Raw genomic sequence first — 20,449 nt, forward strand, 5'->3', positions numbered from 1 at the left:
CCTGTAATGGCCTTTCTGGTCTGATGTTAGGGCTGCATTCTCACATGGGAATTTACAGGAGTTCTACATAAACCATTTAAGTGTCCTCATCTTTAAGGCATTTTGTCCTCAAACTCTTTGAGAGGTAGATTTTCTATAAACTGCTTCATGTGCATGAAAAACTGATCTTCTAATTCTAAATGTAGGCATAATGTTACTAATGTTTTCAGTTCAGTCTCCACTATTAATAATTACAGGTGGACCAAGTTTCTTAGTTGTGAGCAATTGTATTATCTATCCTGTGCCTTATTTTTCTAACTACTGCTTCATGTCCTTGTCAGAATGACATGAAGAAACAGTATGTAAGGCTTATTCACTTACGAACTGAATCAAATGAATAAAGATCCATATATAATCAATGTCCACAATATACATACAGCAATAGCTAACCATGAGGTTCTACATGTGCCCATTATTTCCAAGTCATTTTCAATCAAATATATATTATTGTAACTGTCTAGTTGAGATTGAACTAAAGAAAACAACAGAAAATGAAAGGGTAAAAATGACAATTAATCGGAGTATCAACAAACCAAGCCAATATATCTTATCATATCATCAATGTAATTTGAACAATCAAGCAATGCATCAAAATTCCACCTGACATGGTTCATATCAAAATTAAGCACTTCCTCTGGTTTAGCACATTGCTCTGGTTTAGCAATGCATCAAAATTAAACAATCAAGCACTTCCTCTTTTCCCCAATCCATATCAAAATTAAATATTAAAACTTAAAAAATAAATCTCTAGTGTCAATCATGTGATTACAAACAAAGATTCTGGCCAATAGCTACAACACATTGCAGAGGCAAAACATGAAGCTGCTGCTTAATAGAGCTTTATTCTGGCTTAGCACATTGCAAAGACAAAGATTCTGGCCAATAGCTTCATTCTGCTGCTTAATAAACCTGTTAAAGTCCATGAAGACAGAACCTGAACTGCTGCTTCATAATATACAAAATCTGCTTCATAAAACAGAAACAGAACCTTAATAAACCTGTCATTCTGCTACTTCATTCTGGACTGCTCTGGTCATAATAAGAAGAGGTGCTTTGCTAGAAACAGAACTTGACAGATTCATCATTTACAGAACCTGTTCAAAATATGACCTGTTCAAAATATGCAGAACCTGTTCAAAATATACAGAACTTGACAGAACCTGTTCAAAATCTGTTCAGAATCAAATATAACCTGTTCAGAATCTGTTCAAAACCTGTTCAGAATAAAAAATACCACAGGTTTACAAACGTAAGTTCACAAACCTGTTCAAAACATAAGTTTACAAACCAATGTCATAAATACCGTAGAACGAAACTAAAAAAAATGGGGAGATTGGATCCGCGTCTATATTGAAGTCCACAAAAGTAACTATCCCAAGTTTACAAACGAAAGTGATAAATACCATAGTACGAAACTAAAAAAAAAAATAGATTGTTTGGATCCACATCTATATTCAAGTCCATAAAAGTTGAACCATCTATATTCACCATTCCTGATTCACTCAAAGATGAGCTTCCAATTTTGTCCACCATTTGCAATGCGCTCTCTTGTGTCCCACCTATACAAGGAAAATAGTAGGATTGAGCTTGCGGCACCTTATGATACATAATAACAAAATATCATTAATAAGTTCAAACATTGAAATAAATACCATACAAAAAATAGTAATGGACCATGAAACACATACCCGATCGTACGTATTGTCTTCCATGCCGTTCGTACAATCGAAATTCAACTTACGAGGTTCACATTGACCCATCTTACGACCCTATAGTAACATACATTGGTGAAAAAGTTTGACAAAAATAAATTCTAAAATTTATATACAAGCAGAAAATAAAAAATATACCTGGACTTTTGGTGCCTTTTTATTCTTTCCCTTCAATTGATTCACTATTCCGTCCACCTTGCTTACCTTCCGTTTCATACATGGACGGCCTCTTCGGCGAACAACCAAAGGACTAAGCACCTTGCGAGTAGTACTAGAAGGTGGCACATTACTACTAGAAAGTGGAACAGTACTACTAGAAGGTGGCACATTACTCGCATATCCCCTCGCTTCAACAACTATAGAATGACAATTCCTAGACACCCCTATTCCTACTTCATCGTTTATTTCTAATCTTCTCTTCACAGGAGTACAAATCCTTTTATTCATTAGAAAATGCCGTGAGTCGCTAGGAATTAAATCATGCGTATGCTCAAGCACAACTGTAGTTAACTTATATCTTTCATCCGGTTGTAAAGTCGCTCTTACCTTTGCTTTACAATCAATTTTTGATGACAAAAATGGTTTCAGGGGGCTTACTTCTGATCTTTTTGTCCTTTTCTACGCCCGAGTATATTCAATTCCAAAGTATTTTACCTTTCCATCCGCTCCAACATTCTGTGTTCTGTAAGCTATAGCAAATCCAAGGTTTTTAGCATATTTTGCATAAAACTCGTGCACTTCTTACTTTGAGGTAAAACACATCCCCTTCTTAGGTTCTTCAATTTCACCACTCTCATTTAATGAAGGATTATTCTCTACTTCCTCAACTTCCTCACCCCCACTCAATGTAGGATTGTTTGAATCAATGTCCATTGTGTGAAACACTCTACTGTAATTTGTATAAAATCAACAGAATGAAATGCACAACAAATCATAAATAAGGTTAGAGACATCACAGATTCAGATTCAGTGATGTTAAACACCACTTAGATTCAGATTCAAACATCACAGATTCACAAATTCACATAAATAAGGTTAAAGTGGATGTTAAACACCACTTAGAGACATCACAGATTCAGTGAGTACATCACAAATGAAAAATCTAGAAATTCTCTAGATGTTGATTTGTGATTATGTATCAATTTTAAGCAATATATAACAATCCCAATCAAACAATCAAGACAAATCGACACAACGATTTTACATGGAAAAACTACAATTTGACACCTCCAACTGTGATTAAAAAACCACGGGCAACAGCCACAAAAACAATCCACTAAGAAGATTTAAAGAAATTACACAGGAATACTCTCAATTACCTAGCGAATCCACGCCTAATTGAACCAACCTCTATGTGCCTCTTCCAACCTCTTCTTCACCTCAGAATTGTCTTTACAATGAGCCACTCCAGAATCCACCGAAGCTTCAGGCTCGAATTCTTTAGAATCCACCGAAGAACAACTCTCTCTTTTGTATAACAAACAAAACCTTTGATGTACTCTCTTTTAAACCATGAGTTGAATACTCAATAAAAACATCAAAGAAAACTTAACAAAATATCTCCAGATATAAACCTTAAGATCCAAAAAGAAGTCTGGAGAAGTACCCTTAGCTTTGGAAGAAAACCAAGCATTTATAGAAAACCAAAAGTAATCCTAGATTTGGAAGAAAACCAACTCCTTAAGAAATCTGGATTTTGAAGCTCGCTCGAGCGAAGCTTTTCTCACTCGAGCGAGGAGCTTAACTTTCGTGATTTCTACTAGTGCCTTGGCTCGAGCGACGAATCCTTGGCTCGAGCGAGCAATAAACTCTTTTAGGTTTTTGTGTGGACACAATCTGTTGCTCGAGCGAGAACTCCTTGGCTCGAGCGAGCAAGCCTTAGCTCAAGCGAGCATTCCTTGGATCGAGCGAGCAAGGGCGGACATGCAATTTTGAATGCAATTTTGCATTTTACTTCGGCCGCGAGCTGACCCGGTTAGCTCGACCCCGGTAATAATCAGTGTTGAAAGTATTGACATCACAAACTTCACTGCAAAGCACGATTCGGGTTGGATTCGCCTCTAACAACTCATAGTCTCACTGAAATAAAAATGCGAATAAAATTACAACTCAAAGGAGTTTTGTCAAACGGGATTGCCAAGAATAAAAACCTAACAACAAATATAACCACTACAGATTTAGACACATCACAGATTCAGCTATAGAACAACAAGCCAACTGCAACTTTGTATACATCACACATGCCAAACCAGATTCAATTATAGACAGATTCAAATCACAGTTTGTATACACACAGATTCAGTTATGGACACATCCCAAAACACACATATACATCACACATAGCAGAAGAATTATATAGCTACACATCACACACATAGCAATTTTACTTTGATTATTGCAAAGTGTTGTGCATAGAAATCTAGAAAACATACAACTAACTGACGAAAAAAAATAGAAATTCCATTCAAGATAAGTGAGCCAAGCTATACAACAAATATGGTCTGCATTCCTTAATATAGTCTTCTAATCCTTGTCAAAACATAGAAAATCAACAAGAACAAACATAGACCCCAAACAGATTTTTTAATTGAAATCATCTACCCACATAGATCCAAACATGGATAACCATTCTTCTAATCCCCCACATTCAAGCTTAACAAAAAAATATAAATTTATACGAAGAAAAAAAACAAAAAAACGCACCAGCAGATTCAGGTGATTAAGCGACATTCACAAATTGACGGGCCAGCAGATTCAAGTGAGTACAATGCGTAATCCAGATTGACGTCAAAGTGGTATTTCGCTGGTCGACGAACAACACTGACGGTGGGCAGAGTTTTTCACTGGTCGTCGATGGTCACCTAGGTCGGTAGTGTCAGCACCGGTTGATCTCAGCGGTGGTCACTCTCGCCTATTCTTCTTCGACTGGTTCCTCTCTCTCTCCTCTCTTTTCTTCTATTTCTCGCGCGTGGTGTCAATCGACCAATGTTGCAACTGAGCCAAACATTCAAAAATCACCTTTTTCAAATTCGAGGGATTCGGGGAGCTCATTTTTGAGCTACATAGCAGTTCTGGAGAAAAAAATACCAGGCTAAAATGAACAGATGAATGTGAAATAACTTTTAACTACAAACACATAAGTCTTTGTTGATGGGACGTAAGTTAGTATTGCTAGTCAAACTCTCAATGTGCACATATAAGTTCCAGTAAATGTGGATCTTGATTTGGATGTTGAGTGATCTTTTTAAAAGAAATGTTATCTATCATTTGTTTGTTATTATCTTTTATATTGCTGCTTATATGTGGATATTTATGATTGGTTTTTTTTTTTTTTTAATTGATGTTAACATTTCTTTGTGGGAACTAGAGACTGTATGACAACATTTTTTGTTATAGACAGCGATGCCAAGTATAATTCTTTGCTTGGCAAGGATTGGATCCACATAAAAAAAAAATGTGTATCTTCTTCTTTACATCAAAAGATAATGATAGCACTGTGCAATGGGAAAACAGAAGAGATCAATGCAGATCCACAGCTCTTTATTGCCTTTATAGATTTTGCAGAGGCCAAGCTATACAATAAAGGGGTAGTACCACTTAGTGTGCTAAGGAAATCTGATGTAACAGCAGAAGTGACGGCTAATGAGAAAGTATCACACCTGAAACATCTAGTACATGAAAGTACTAATGAGAAGTTCATCATCAAAGATGCCAATGATGCCTGGTTGTAGGTAAAAGGATCAAGATCAAGAAGCCAGACCATTGGCTTTGATCAAATTTTCAACATTGGACATAGAGTCAATAGTCCAGAAGGTGCAAGAAAAAGAGAAAGAAACCATGATAATTGGCTGTAGTCAGGGGCAACAAAAGGCCAGACCTTTGGCTCTTGATAAATACTGTACATTGGACATTGAAACTAAAGTCCGGGAAATATAGGAAGAAGAGGCCTTATGAATAGATTTTGTCTATGAAGAAGATAATAGGGATGTTTAATCAGAAAGGGTAGGAGCAAAACAAGATGAAAGGGTTGTTTCGAAGGTAGAAAAAGTCAAAGGGGAAACATCAATGAGAACTCAAGTGCAAGATCCCTTAAAAGAAGTCAACCTAGGCGAAGGTTCAGTACAATAACCTACCTACATTAGTGCTTGGTTGGATCCTGTTAACAGGAACCAGTTGTTGGTTGTCTTGAAACAATATAAAGATTGTTTTGCTTGGTCTTATAATGAGTTTCCTGGGTTGGACAAGTCACTAGTAGAACATAAGCTCCAAATGAAGCCTAATTTCAAGCCACACAAGCAAAAACCAAGACAGATGAGCCCTGAAGTGGTTCAAAAGGTGAATGAGGAGATTGTTAGGCTCCTTAAAGCAGACTTCATCAGAACAGCCAAGTATGTTGAATGGTTGTCCAATATTGTGCCTGTGGTAAAAAAGACTAGCAAGATAAGGATATGTATTGATTTTAGAAACTTAAATTTAGCAACTCTAAAAGATGAGTACCCCATGCCTATAGTTGATTTATTGGTGGATAGTTCAGCAGGACATAGGATTTTTTCTATGATGGATCTAGTTATAACCAGATCTACATAGTAAAAGAGGATGTCCACAAGACAACTTTCAAGTGTCTTGGAAACATTGGCACCTTTGAATGGGTTAAGATGCTATTTGGATTGAAGAATGCTAGAGCAACATATCAGAGGACAATAGACACTATCTTCCATGATCTCAATGGAGAATACTTAGAATGTTACATCGATGATATTGTCGTGGAATCTCAGTCTATGGAGGAGCATCTGGTCCATTTGACAGTAACCTTCGAAAGAATGAAGGAGTTCAAACTGAAACTCAATCCTCTCAAGTGTGCTTTTGGTGTATCAGCTGGAAACTTCTTGGGATATGTAGTACACAAGAAGGGAATACAGATTGATCAGAACAAAGCCAAGGTCATCATTGAGGCCAAACCTCCATCAAGTAAGAAAGAATTGCAAAAATTCCTTGGTTAGGTTAATTTCCTTTGAAGGTTTATTTCTAACACTGCTGGAAAACTAAAGTATTTCCTTCTTCGTTAAAGCTAAAAAATGAAGAAGAGTTTGTGTGGATAACTGAGCATCAAGCTGCTTTTAAAGGAATCAAAGCCTACTTGGCTAAGCCTCCAGTGTTGATGTCACTAAAGAGACAAACAGTTGAAACTATACATTGCTGCAGCTGAAAAATTATTGGAAGTTTTTCTAGCTAAGGACAATGAAGAAGGCATAGAGCAAGCAATCTATTATCTTAGTAGGTTTTCAAATTCTTGTAAATGTAAATACTCAACTATAGAAAAGCTATGTTTAGCATTGTACTTTGCAGCAATGAAATCAAGATATTATCTTTTGCCTATTGTTGTCTTGATAATTACAACCACAGATTTGGTTAAGTACATGTTACCTAGACCTATGCTAAGAGGAAGGATTGACAAATGGATTTTAGCCTTATCAGAGTTTCATCTAGAATATGTTCCCCAAAAGGCAGTAAAAGGACAGGTTCTGGCTAATTTTTTGGCAGACCATCCATGTCAAACAAAAAGTCAAGAGATAATGGATCCTGGTATGGTCAATATTGAGCCATGGCAAATATGGTTTGATAGATCAAAAGCCGATGGTTTAGTCAAAATTAGAGTTATGATTAAGTCACCACAGGGGATAGAAACCACACATGGTTTCAAGATTGATGAAGCTACTTGTTCTAACAACCAAACTGAGTATGAAGCCTTGGTAATGGGACTTGAGATACTTATTGGATTACAGGTTCACGCAGTTGACATATTTAGAGATTCCCAATTGGTAATTAACCAAGTAAAACAAATTTTTAAATGTCAAAGTGCAAGCATGTTACCATATTATGTTGCTACATTACATTTGCTTTCTCAGTTTCAAATAGCAAATGTGACTTATATCCCAAGATTTCTGAATCACAAAGCCAATGATGTAGCTCAGATGGCTTCAAATTTCAGAAGAAGAGGTGACACTCAAATAGACATAAGTCAAGCAACATATCAAAAGCTAATACCACCTTTGGCTAAAAAGGTTATTATAGTAGAAGTTAACCAGAATAATTTGAAAGAACATGATTGGAGACATCCAATCATCCAATATTTGACTGGTCCCTCTTTTAAGGCTAGCAAAAGGCTTAAATTGCAATCAATGCAATTCATAGTGTATGGGAATGCTCTTTACAAAAGGGAAGCAGATAGGTTACTATTGGCATGTCTAGGGCCAAAAGAGGCATTGACTGCCATGACTGAGGTGCATGAAGGCATTTATGGTGCCCATCAACCTGGTGTGAAGACGAGATGGTTGTTTCAAAGGCATTTCTATTATTGGCTAACCATCTTTAAAGATTGTATAGAGTATGAAAGAGATGCCAGGCATGCCAGGAGCATGGCATGATAAGACATGTGTCAATAACTGATTTGTATGCAGTTGTGAAACCTTGGCCATTTAGAGAATGGGCAATAGATATGATAGGAAAAATATATCCACCCTCTTCGAAACAACATTGTTTCATTCTAGTGGTCACAGATTACTTTACTAAATGGGTCGAAGCTAAGCCTCATAAGGTTGTGGATCAGACTAAAGTTATTGGGTTTATTAAAGAATTAATCCATAGGTTTGACATCCCATAGACAATAACTGTAGATAATGAGACTATATTTGATGGAAAGATGGTAAGATCTTTCGCAACAAAATTTGGAATTAGTCTTATTAATTTCATCCGTTATTATGCACAAACAAATGGTCAAGCTGAATCATCTAACAAATCCATGGGAAAATGAATACAAAGAATTGTGAAAGACAATCCTAGAGATTGGCATAACTTGTTGTTATATGTGTTATTGGCTTATAGGACTTCTCTAAGGTCAAGTACAAGAATCACTCCTTATGCCTTAGTATATGGACATGATATAGTGTTACCGGTGGAAATTAATATCAAATCCTTGAGGGTAAAATGCCAAACCAGTTAACTATTGAGCAATATCATCAGAACATGTTCTTAGAGTTAGAGAATGTGGATTAAGCTAGAATTTTGGCATTAAACAGCATTCTTTTCCAAAAAAAAAAAAAAGGGCAGTCAAAAGCTATCATAAGAAAGTCAAGCACATTAGCTTTGATGAGGGTGATTTGGTGTGGAAAACAATACTTCCAATAGAAATTAAGAGCTATAAATTTGGCAAATGGTCACTTAATTGTGAGGGACCATACCAAATTCATAGAGTCCTGTCTGGGGGAGCCTATTATCTAAGAAATCTAAATGGTTATGTGCATTCCAAGAAAATCAATGGCAGATATTTGAAACCTTATTATCTAACTGTGTGGGAAGTGAGAATAATGAAAGAGCATAGAACACTTAGATAGATAATAAGGATTTTAATTTCATAAAAATTTTAGTACATCATGCTACAATTTGGCCCAAAAATTTGTACAATACTTCAATTGTTCTGTTACAATCAGTTCTCTACTTTTTAGAGTTGGGAACAATTGAATAGCTGAGGTCATTTCTTGTCTGCGATTGGATAGCCTCTGGTTAGTGGAATGCAGCTTCTCAGCATTTTGCTCTAGTGCTAGATTCACTGTTGTCAATTCCTTCTCCAATTCTGTTTTCATTTGCAGCAATTAAGTTTGAAGACGAGAAGCATAAGAGTGTTGTCCCTTTAAGTCGAATACCTTAGAATGAATCTGTGAGGCAAACTCTTTATCTTTCAATAATACCCCTTCTGCAGCCTTAGCCATCTGGCAGATGTTCATGTAAAAATCAATGATAGCTACTGCCTGAGATAAATTGCTTCTGAAAGCCATATTAGACTGCTCAAACACTTTGCAGCACCTCAAGAAGCCATTCTTGATGGAGGGTTTTTGCAGAGCCTCAAATGGAACCCTTAAGAAGGACTTTAGCAGATCCAAGCAAACGCCCAAATCCACTTGAGGCAAAAGAAGTTCAGCATTAGTGGTAGAGTTCTCAATGTTCTCCAACAAAGAATTAGCTAAGCTCAATGGCTCGGCTTCACTGTTGGTAGATGAAGCTGGTGCAGAGATGTCGAACAGATTGGCCAGCCAAGCTTCGAAGATGTCCATCTCCTCCTTAGAAAATAGAATTGTCGAGGAATCATCAGTTAAAGGAAGAGCTGGAAGCATTGGTATAGCCAGAGGAATGGAAGCTTCTTTAGTTGCATCTATGGTCCTGGCTACCAACAAGTCAAGGGACAAGGGACTGGAGCTGGATGGCAAGAAAGAAGTTGGTGAGCTACCAGTATTATCCTTGGAAAAGCCAATTGCCACTAGATGTGAAGTGACAATTAGAGTGCTTTCAGAAGTTGGAGGGATATCCCAGACTCTAGAAGGAGTAGGCTGGGATAAGGGGATGGACATCAAAGGCAAATAGGAAGATAAGCCAGGGATAAGGAAGATGGAATGCTTTGCCTCAAGGAGAAAAATGAAGAAGGTATGGGGTGTGTAGAAGAGGGGAGTGAAAGTAATCTTTGAAGAGGTGTTACACTCCATGGCAGTTTAGGATTGACCTTCCATTTTCCCTTTAAAGTTGGCCTTAGTTTTGAAAAAGTCAAGAAAGGCCCCTCATCCATAGTCAAGGTAGAAGAAGCCAATGTCGAAGAAGGGGGAACTGGACTGGCTGCTGCTACATTTCAGAAAACAAAGAGAAAATGTTAAATTTATGCTAAGTCTTACCAGCTTCAGTGGTTGTAATGGTAATGGTTGGAGAACTGCGATGGGTATAATGCTCAGTAGTTTTACTCTTCCTCGCAGTCTCCTTTTGTATTTCATCAACAGCACTAGCTTCTTCCCTTAATATTTGTTTATGCCACCTTTTTTCGGACCTCTGAAATACAATAATTTTTTTGGTCTATTCCTTCTCCATTGCTCTGACAGATGCCTCATGAGTGAGGTCCATGACACAAGCTCACTAGGAGAGAATGTCTTCTTTCTCCTCTTTAGTGAAGTTTCTTCTGCTTCCTCCTCAGGTATTGTCTCCACAAGGTTAAGTTGCAGTAAGAGTTTTCTTTTCTTTTGTTACTATCTGCTCTTGAGGATGTTCAAGGCTTGAGTCCTCTGAGGAGATTCCTCTTGTGAAGCTCCTACACCAAATATTGAGGCTATAAGTAAATAGACAAGGCATCATAAAAGAAAAAAAGGTAAAATGAGACAAAATTTGTACCTTTCTTCAAGGTAACCCTGGTGATTCTAGGAGGAAGAGATGAGGCAACAGAAGCAAGAATTGAGGCAGCAGGAGCAGTGAAGGAGGTGATAATGATTCCAGTCTCCTTGGGTTTGACTTGAGAGGGCACATCTAGCCCTTCTAGCAGATCTTTGGGGGAAATGGCCAAGTGCACCTCCATATTGGCTATCCACCAATTTTGATATCTCTTTAGTGCATTGCCTTGTGGAATGAAGTGAGAGAATTCAAATTCATCCAAGTCTATTATTAATTTGAGGGTTGCTTCATCCAATTTGGTTTTGGGAACCTCTAGCTCTCTAGTTGCAAGATCTAAATTAGAGAGGCTGCAGAGAGAGACAGGAATCCCCTGAGTAAGCCCAAATTGCCTAGTAAATTGAGAAGGGCAATAAGCCTCAAAGATGCACTGATAAGCTCGAGCGTTCAAAGCGCCAATAAATAGCTCCATTGGAAGTAGAATGGGGGCCCACATATCTTTGTGTAAAGGCTTGGAGCATTTCTTGTCAGCCAATAAGGTCCTCAGTTAAGCTGGCCCTGTGTTAGCTTCAAAGGGGCAGAAAAATGTAGAAAGAGAATAAATTGGGAGTTGATAGAAGAAAGTGAAGTAATAAGCGAAGCTCAAGGGATAAAGGGAAACCCTGGCATATTTTTCTCCATAGATAGTGGCGTCTTGCACTAAGAATCTCAAACACCTGGAGTGTAAATCAATGAGATATGCAAAAACCCAAAGTTGTAATACCCAAAGTGGGCCTCCTTGATTAACGTCCAAGGTTTCTCACAAAATTGGGAACAGACCCATAAACATAGCCTAAAACATAAGGAGCCAAGGCTATCTTCTTCTTCGAAGCAAGAGCCTTGGCAAGAGGGGCAAACTCAGGCATGATCTGTTGAAATGAGGTACAAAAAAAGGAATTTACATAGCTAATATAGAATAAATGAAAAGAACTCTCGGTCAGTCACAAGACTTTCCTTTTTATTCTCATTCTTTTCAAAATCACTGAAGGAGGAGTTCAAAGATGGAATGGTGAAACTGATCGGGGGGTTTAGGTAATTAGGAGTGAAGGGATCACCAATTGGTGAGAGCCCTAGGAAATGCCAGATATCAAGGACAGTGGAAGCCATCATACCACATTGGAATTAGAAAAAATTAAAAGTTGACTTCCAAAAGCAAAGAGTAGTAGGAATCAAAAAGAGGTCTTCAAGGATAATGAACCTGGAGAGGCGAAGAGCATCGAAAATACAGAGCTTTTACAAGTCTCATTCTCTGGCAGAGACAACTCTGTCGTACCATTCCTCTAATTCTATTCTCAATGTTGGCCAGCACCGATGAGGTTGGTTCATCATCCAACTCCCTTAGTCAAGGCCTTCCTCGTAAAGAAGGCAGTGATCCTCTAAACGAGCATACAGAGCAGGAAGCGGGGCAGGGGCTTCTCTAAAGATAGGTCCAAGGATGTATTCTCCTTGAGCATGGTGACGAGGGACGAAAATGCACCCATCGATGGTGCTTGGTTCACCAGCTTTGTATTTTTCTATCTCGTCCTTGAGGTACCTCCTCAAAGCCACAGACATCATTATGCGCTCAATAACTGGTACTTTCAAGGAAGACGAAGCCATTAGTAAGAGGTTGAAAGGAGGGTGGAGAGAGTGAGTATGAGAAGAGAAGGAAGCTAAAGTTGAGAGCAATAAGAGTGAAAGGGGAATTTTTGGACAAGTGAATAGGTAAAAGCGTAAGAAAATGGGAGTTTTAAACCTTTCTGTCCAAAATTACCCATTTAACATAACGGGTCAAATAGACCCAAGTTTTGACCCATGTGTGATTAAGGTTTTTATTTTAAAACTCCTAAAAACACAAGAAAGAAAGCTACAGTATGTGGATATCTTATGAAGGAGAGAAACATATTTCAAATACTCAGCTTGGCTTAAAAAACATGTAGTTGGTTTCGAAGCCAGTTTTTCAAATACTCAGCTTGGCTTTGAAAGCAGGTCATTGGCTTCAAAGCCAGTTTCTACCTTACACTCAAGTATAGTTGGGATTTGTTTACTTTGAAGGTTTTGAGGGTATTCTCTTAGGCTTTCCATAAAAGGAAATTTCCTTCGAAGGAGTCTTTGTAGTATTCCGTGATTAGAATATAGTTCTTGCCTGATTTTTTGGATTTCAAAATAAGTAAGCACTATGAAGCTAGTACTTGGTCAAGCAATGTGGAAATTTCAAAGGCTATAGGACTTACCCATACATGAAAGTACTTTCTTGAACTTTTTGCTAAAACAAATCCCTTCGAAGACAAATATTGTCATTTTGCAAAAGAAACTCCATGCTTCAAAAACACTTAAACCAGGCTGCGAAACAAAATTGGTTAATTTAAAACTGCTATTTACACAGATTATGTGAACAAAGTAAGGAATAAGGTCATATTAACCATACAATTGGAATATGAAAACTAATTTTATTAATAAAACATTTACATTGGGAGGGCCTATTTGGCTACAAATTCAATTTCATAATAGTAAGGAATAGAAAAAAGCAACAAGTTCATTGAATTTAGCCCAACAATGTTCTATACACTTGTGTTCTTTTTTTTATCCCGTCTTCAGTTCTATCTAGATTGGGTTGTTACAGCTGATGTGCCCTTAGTTAGTGGAAAAGCTACTCAACCTTCACTTCGAACTCAGTTTCCTTCAAACTCTGCTCCATTTTATCCATATCCATATCATCCTGGTACGTTGAGTTCTTGTTCTTGAAGGCATCATATTCTTCAAGAATGTTCTTTACTTCGTACTGAGTATGAATTCGAATGACAGCGATTTCATCCAATGAATTACTATTGGCCAAGGAGTTTTTATGCCAGTTGAGTAGGAGAAAGAGCTGGTCTAAGAAGGTATGTAGCTCTATTTGGGCTATGGAGTTAAGAGCATGCCATCGAGACACAATGTCACAAGCCCATAAAAAGTTCTTGTCGGGAACATCATCTCCAAGTACTTTGAAAGGAAGATGCGAGAAGGTGGCAAGCAGAAGCTGAGCTTTAGACTGCTGAAATGCAATTGGAGGAACTGGAGGTTGCTAGGAAGAAAAATGCTAACCCTCGAAGAGAGTGAGTTTCAATTCCTCTATCTAGTTGGGATTCTGAAGGAGAGATGGTACAGAAGGGTCCATCCCAAAAGAATGAGAAAATTGGTGGTTATTCACGCACTTTAGCCAACCAGAAGAGCAAAATTTTGCCTTCTTAGCCAAGAATGAGGAACTGAATCTCAATGCTTCAATTGGGTTAGGAGTCTTTTGCACTATCCTTGTTAGCAGGGAGGAGGTATACCATGCTAAAAGTAAATTGACCTCTAGACAACGAGGAACTATGAGGAACTAAAAGGGGATCATCAAATTCAACAATTCTCTGATAAATTCGCTCCCTTATTTGAGGTTGAGCTGGTGTTGACCAAGCATTCCAGCCAGTGTTTCCAGAAGAAGAGGAGGCAGCTTCGTCCTATCCAGAACGTTTCGGAGCAGATGACGAGCTTCTTAGATCCATTTTGGCAAATTCTTGGTCCAGAGGTTCGTATTTCGTAAAAGCTTCCATAATTTATATAAATGGAAGCGGATAATTGTGGCCAATAAATGCTTGAAAATTCTTTTGAGGTCGGTCATCATTGTCCAAAACCTCATCGTATGCTCAATCAATGTAAGAGAAGTCTTGATTGGCCATTGGAGATGTATCAGTCCCTTCGTATACACAGATAGCAGAGGAAAAGTTCAAGTGCAAGGGAGAATTTAATAAAGTTCAGTACTTCATTACTCGAAGACGTTACACTTCCAAGATAAACAAAGTCCATGCACGTCTCAGTACGTGGGCAAAGTGCACTGATCTACTAATATCACCAAGTATTGGATATATTAGTGCGGGGGGTAATGTTGGCTATATATTTTGTATAAGCCAATCGCAGCTTAACACGTGGCTCGTAAAGGGCGATTTGAGGAGTTAATACAAGCCTCCAATCAACGACAGGCATGTGGCAGTTCATATTGGTAATAATAAATCTGCATAGCATTGGAATAGTTAGAAGGCGCAAGATGACGTGGCCCAACGGTTACTCACAATTCAAATTCAAATTCAGGAGGGAAGCCTAACTGCAAGAGTGGTGTAGTGGAAGCTAACTGTGGCGTAGTTTGTTGCTATGAACCTCTTCGGGGCTGGGTCATTGTAAGTTCTCATTTACTTAATGAAATTCAGTTTTCTGAATTGTTTTGCACCTATTATTATTTATAAGTTTTTACTAAGCAAAGCCACCAGTAAAAGTTATCTTCATTGAGGCTGAAAGAATTTCAACACAATCATCTGATAATTGGTTGGCAATTAAACTTTCTGTAAGGACTTATTGGTCCTTAAAATTACATATTAACCTTCGAAAGCCAAAAAAGCCAACAAATTTTATGTCAGACAATTTTCAATACCTTCTATTTACAAAATTATAGTTTTATATGATAAAAATAATTTTAAATAAGTTGATTGTTATGAAATTGAGAAAGGGATGGGGTTGGGGTGGCTGCAATGACTTAGGCCTTGTTTGGGATAAATTAAAAAAGTCAAAAAGTTACTAAAAAGGTTAAAAAGTCTATACTATTCAAGGGTAGCTTGTGGGGGAAGCCACTAAGGCAAAATTATTATTTTGCCCTTTCAATTCAACTACACAAAAAGTCAAAAAGTTAAAACTTAAAAAGTCCAAAGGGTAAAATTGTCATTTTGATTTTACTACAATATTTTATTACACATCATTTTGTAAAAAGTCAAAAAGTTATCCTAAGTGCTCGTTTGGCAATGACTTTTTTAGTTGGCTTTTTGACTTTTTTAGCCTGAGACTTTTTAGTCGTTTGGTATTCTTATTTGGTTTTTTGGCTTTGGAATGGCAAAATTTTTTTTTGGTATTCTCTATTTTTTTAATCAAAAAATTAAAAAGTGCACTTCTATAACACATCTTAAATAATTATTATGTTTTTGGTGGAAAAAGGAGTGCAATGAGGGTATGTGGAGGATGGTGCAATAATGGAAAAGATAGAAGTGGTGAAGGAGAAAGGGAAGGGGAAGTGGAAGGGTAGAGATGAAGGATGGTAAGAAAGGTTAAAACGAACAAAAAAAAAAGGTTGCGTTGGTGCTGGATTGGGGGGCGAGGGGTAACAATGGTAAGGAAGGGTCGGAGAGGGGTTGGAGTTGGTAGGGGAGCATTTTGCAGTGACAGTTAACAGTCGTGAAGTTGCAAAGGAAGGGAAAAAAAAGAAAGAACAAAATGACCATTGGAGATGAGACTAGCATCCATGGAACATCAACAGAGGAACAAGATTACCTTGATCGGAGTAAGAAAAAGGTTAAAGCTAATGAAGCTCCTGACGAGGAACTAACGGAAAAGGAAGATGAGTGAATTGTGGAGGTACCTGCAGACCAAAACGGCTCCAAGACCAGAGACGCTATCAAGGATATGAGCACTCATAGGTCTTTCAAACAAGCTCTTCTGAGATCTAGTTTCAATGAAACCGAGACAGAACGCAGCTTTGATTGTGAAGCCGCTGGAAAATGAGAAGGACAAAGAGGAAGCTATGGAGGGGAAAGGGACCACCTCGCATCTGGTTGTTAAGCTTCCGGCCGGGCTCCTCAAGAAAGTAAGAGAACCATGGAAGAAATGTCTCATTGTAAGACTTTTGGGAAGGCATATTGGATACAATTTATTTGTAAACAGAATGAGGAAGCTGTGGAATTTGTAAGCAGATTTTGAAACTTAGGATATTGGTAATGGATTCTTCATCGTGAAATTTGAAATGATGGAGGTCTATTCTAAAGTTTTCACTGGGGGACCATGGGTAGTGTAGATGCAACCTTGGGCTTCATGCTATAGTTCGGACTCAAATGTCACGGTTCTTAATCTGATCTCACAATGTGCGATGTGAGATTGATAAATCACCAAAGAGTCCAAATTCGACAAATCGTTTTGGAAAACTGATTTTTGTAAAGAAGTGCCAAACATTGACTGCTTTTCCAGATACAGAGTCGCCACCTAAATGTTTTATTTTTGGAAAAATTTAGGAAACCTTGACTCGTGCCTAAGGCCACGTGTCCGTCATCACCAAAGTTGCCTCGGCTCAGGAACTTGGGTATGAGAGGGGAAGGTCATCTATGAGCACCCCTGTTCGCCGGATCAAAGATCGGCCTATACTAAGCATGATATCTTGTTTTTGAAAACACATGCGTTCTTATTCCGGTTAATTAGCTAGAATTACTATGTAATGCGCACAACACACAAGTATAGACTAGATCGCCTAATTTGGAACAAAGCATCGCATATCCGTTTGTTTGGAAATGGTTTGAAGTTTGCTACTCGCAAGTAGGTTAAAACACGGATTTCAATGAATCGTTCCAATTCAAGTAATTCAATCTTCACCTACAGGCATTCAGGCAGTTATATCACATAAGCAGTTAGCCTCATAGCAAGCATGCTGTCATGTTAACACTCACACACATGTAAGATACTAAAGCATAAACACTTACAGTGTACTCCGAGGTAAAATAGAGAACTAGTTAGAAATCAATGCATGACCCTAGTTCATGTTAAGATGGCTAATGCAACATATGCAAAATGCAACTAGAAATAGACTCGACTATTCTAAGATGGCATATGAGATGCGACAACTCGATACATGTATTCAAGTAGGAATTAAAATACAATGCAGTTAGTATGATGCGCCGAGCCCGGTGCATGCAATACAGATGAATGATGCAAACAAGCATAGCATAAGGATGCTAAATGGAACGTGCCCTACAACTAACCATCGTAAGCGGTTAAGTAAAAGGGAAAAAGAAGTGGGGGTTAGAAGACATGCATCACACACACGCACGCTTATTACAAAATTGTGCCCTCTCGACGGAGGGACCGAAAGAATAATACAAATCATCTAATTAACTAACTAACAAGCTAATTAATTATTACACAATACTTAACTAATTAAACGAATTAATTAAGCTATGAAAACAGTAAAACAGCCTCGGGAAGAGGGACGAATGCATGCTCGGTCGGCTTCACTCGGAAATCCATTGTCATGCCTCATGTTGCCTCTGTTTGCACTGCTCTGTACCTCTGAAAATTGTGCCAACTTCTGTGACACTCTAGAACCACTTCATGGTCATTCTGAGAGGCCATCGGCCAAAAGATAGGGCTATCGGCCAAGATAGGAAGGTCATCGACCAAATATAAGGCTATCGGCCAAATATTGTCAGCCGACCGGCACTGAAGACAGCCGATTGACCATTCATTCTTGTAAAATGCTCATTTTGCTGCAACAGAGGACAGACAGAGCATGGCAATATATTTGCAAGACAATGTTTGCAACCACACCCCTTATCATGTTTAAGACTCAAAGGAGTGTAGTTCTCGACCCTCGGGCCATCAATCACGTATTTCAATGCATGATGGCCAAAGAAGTCAAATTTACAATTCAATATCAAATGAAATGCACAAAACACATAAGGGGCCCCAACCTCTATCATACTTGATCAAGAGGCAAGAGAATGCACACAAAATGCAATGCAACCTAAGCATGCAAGCAAGTATGCACACAACTCAAGCATGATACAAATCTAATGCAACATGAGCATGCAAGCATACAATATGCAATAGGCATACAACCTAAATATGCAAACATGCATAGCATGCAACAACATGCAAAATGAAACGAGCATGCAACAGCATGGTAAGATGGACTTAAACCAAAATGGGCTACTCTCAAACATGCCCAAATCAGTGGCCAATAGTCATGAATTGGAAGCATGAAAATGCAAAGCAAATATGTACATGTAAATGGTCCAACACCTAAGCATAGGAGGGCAACTTTCAAGAACACTTAAAAGATGACAAACATGGACATGTGGCATACATGGTAAGCTCTAAAATCATGTTAGAAAAGGTGCCAAACCAACCAAACAAAGCAAGCAAGTCATGCAAAAAAGGCTTAAAGCTTGGAACTAGCCAAGGGACTCAAACCATGGCCATGCAAAACATGAAGCAAATGGCAAGTATAATCCAAAACAGTCCTAGATCATGCCAAAATGAGCTTAAAACATGCAAGGATCAAAGCCAAAATAAGCTAGAACAAAGGGCCAAAAGCATGAGGCATGCAAGGCTACAAAAGAGGTGTTACACTACACCTATCAAAACCAAACATGGCACGACTTAAGCAATGAAAAACAGAGTAATGGCATGGTAAAACAAGACCAAAAACCCACTTAGATGGCATCCCAAAGACCTAAACATGATGGCACACACAATAACCTATTCATGAGGCATAAAATATCAACTCTTTAAAGCATTAAAGGAGTGACAAGTGCAAGTGTTTGAGCATGAAACATGGACTGAAATAGTATGACAAATGATGCCAAATCATTGAAATGGTCCAAGTAAAGCATGCTAGTGTAGACACCCCATTTTTGACCGACCTTAAGACTCAGACGTCACCAGTTGAGCGCTCGGTGATATTGCATATTGTGCTCGTTCAGAAGTTTCAGAGTCTCGGCTATGAGCCTTGCCTCCGGACTTCCGGACTCTTTTGTGCCTTGCCTCGGTTTGCGAACCAGGCTCTGTTTTCTCTATTTTCTCTTCCCAAAGGGAGGGAGAGGTCTCAAAGATCATCTCTCAGTGGCCGTAGGCTATGTTTTGTGGTCGTAGGCCATTTTTCTCGTTTGGAGCCCAGTTTCCAATTTTTCGGAGCCGACGGCCGTGTGCCACGGTTCGGGACCGCCTAACCATCTCCGTTTGCTCCGATTTTTGGTACACACCTTATTTCCTCCCTTTTGGGGGACACTGTGGCCCGAGAGACCAACTTCGTGGTCAAACGCCACCTTCGGTGCTTAATAGCCCATTTTCGGGGCCCCAGGCCGCGCGTTTCGGTCCCCGAACCTCCATTTTGCATCCGTTTTGGTTCATTTTTGGTGGAGACCTTATTTTCATAGTTAGGAAGCTAGTGGGAGGGTGGGAGGCCAGCCATTGTTCTGAAAAACCAGTTTTATCTCTTCATCGCTCTCCGACGCCCGTTTTCCTCACTTGAAAGCCAATGTTGACCACCCTAGAGCCACTTTCTTGAACCCTAAACCCCATATTTGTGATGTACACACCTGGGAGGCCACCAATAGTTGGTGGCCGACCAGTAATTGTTCCTGACCTTTTTGACCCCCTCTAAAAAATGGTCTTTTCTCTCTCCTAGTTCACTTTTTTTGGGTTTCAATCACATAGTTGTGTTGTGCACACATGGGAGACCACCAATATGAGGTGGCCGACTAGTAATTTTGCTTGACCCCTTTGACCCTTGGTCGGCCGGCCATGGGAGGTGGTCGGCCGACCACCTGAACCCCCAAAACCTGGCCGGCCATGACCCCCATTCCTTGTTCCTTCCAGCTGTGACCTCTTTTTCCCCCCAGATCCTGTATCCGGGGGGGTGCCCTTTTGGGGGG

General features: G+C 38.8%; 1 protein-coding gene across 1 annotated transcript; it reads left to right on the forward strand.

Annotated features, from left to right (window-relative positions):
- The first annotated feature begins 5,236 nt into the window (after positions 1–5,236).
- LOC145821106 (uncharacterized) lies at positions 5,237–8,176 on the forward strand. Its single transcript, XM_082917689.1, has 5 exons — positions 5,237–5,475; positions 5,918–6,173; positions 6,329–6,606; positions 6,922–7,570; positions 7,724–8,176. The coding sequence occupies exons 1-5, from the start codon at positions 5,237–5,239 to the stop codon at positions 8,174–8,176; spliced, it is 1,875 nt and encodes a 624-aa protein (XP_082773815.1).
- The last annotated feature ends 12,273 nt before the right edge of the window (positions 8,177–20,449 follow it).

The sequence above is a fragment of the Camellia sinensis genome, chromosome 1 (assembly GCF_055761805.1).
Source record: "Camellia sinensis isolate YWXY chromosome 1, ASM5576180v1, whole genome shotgun sequence".
Taxonomy (NCBI): domain Eukaryota; kingdom Viridiplantae; phylum Streptophyta; class Magnoliopsida; order Ericales; family Theaceae; genus Camellia; species Camellia sinensis.

Bases quoted from the DNA above. Each gene is read 5' to 3' on its own strand.
- LOC145821106 (XM_082917689.1), top strand. From the start codon at position 5,237: ATGATAGCACTGTGCAATGGGAAAACAGAAGAGATCAATGCAGATCCA. The intron at 6,174-6,328 runs GTAAAAAAGACT...AGTTATAACCAG, and splicing joins TGTCCAATATTGTGCCTGTG to ATCTACATAGTAAAAGAGGA. The intron at 6,607-6,921 runs GTGTGCTTTTGG...ATGTCACTAAAG, and splicing joins CTGAAACTCAATCCTCTCAA to AGACAAACAGTTGAAACTAT.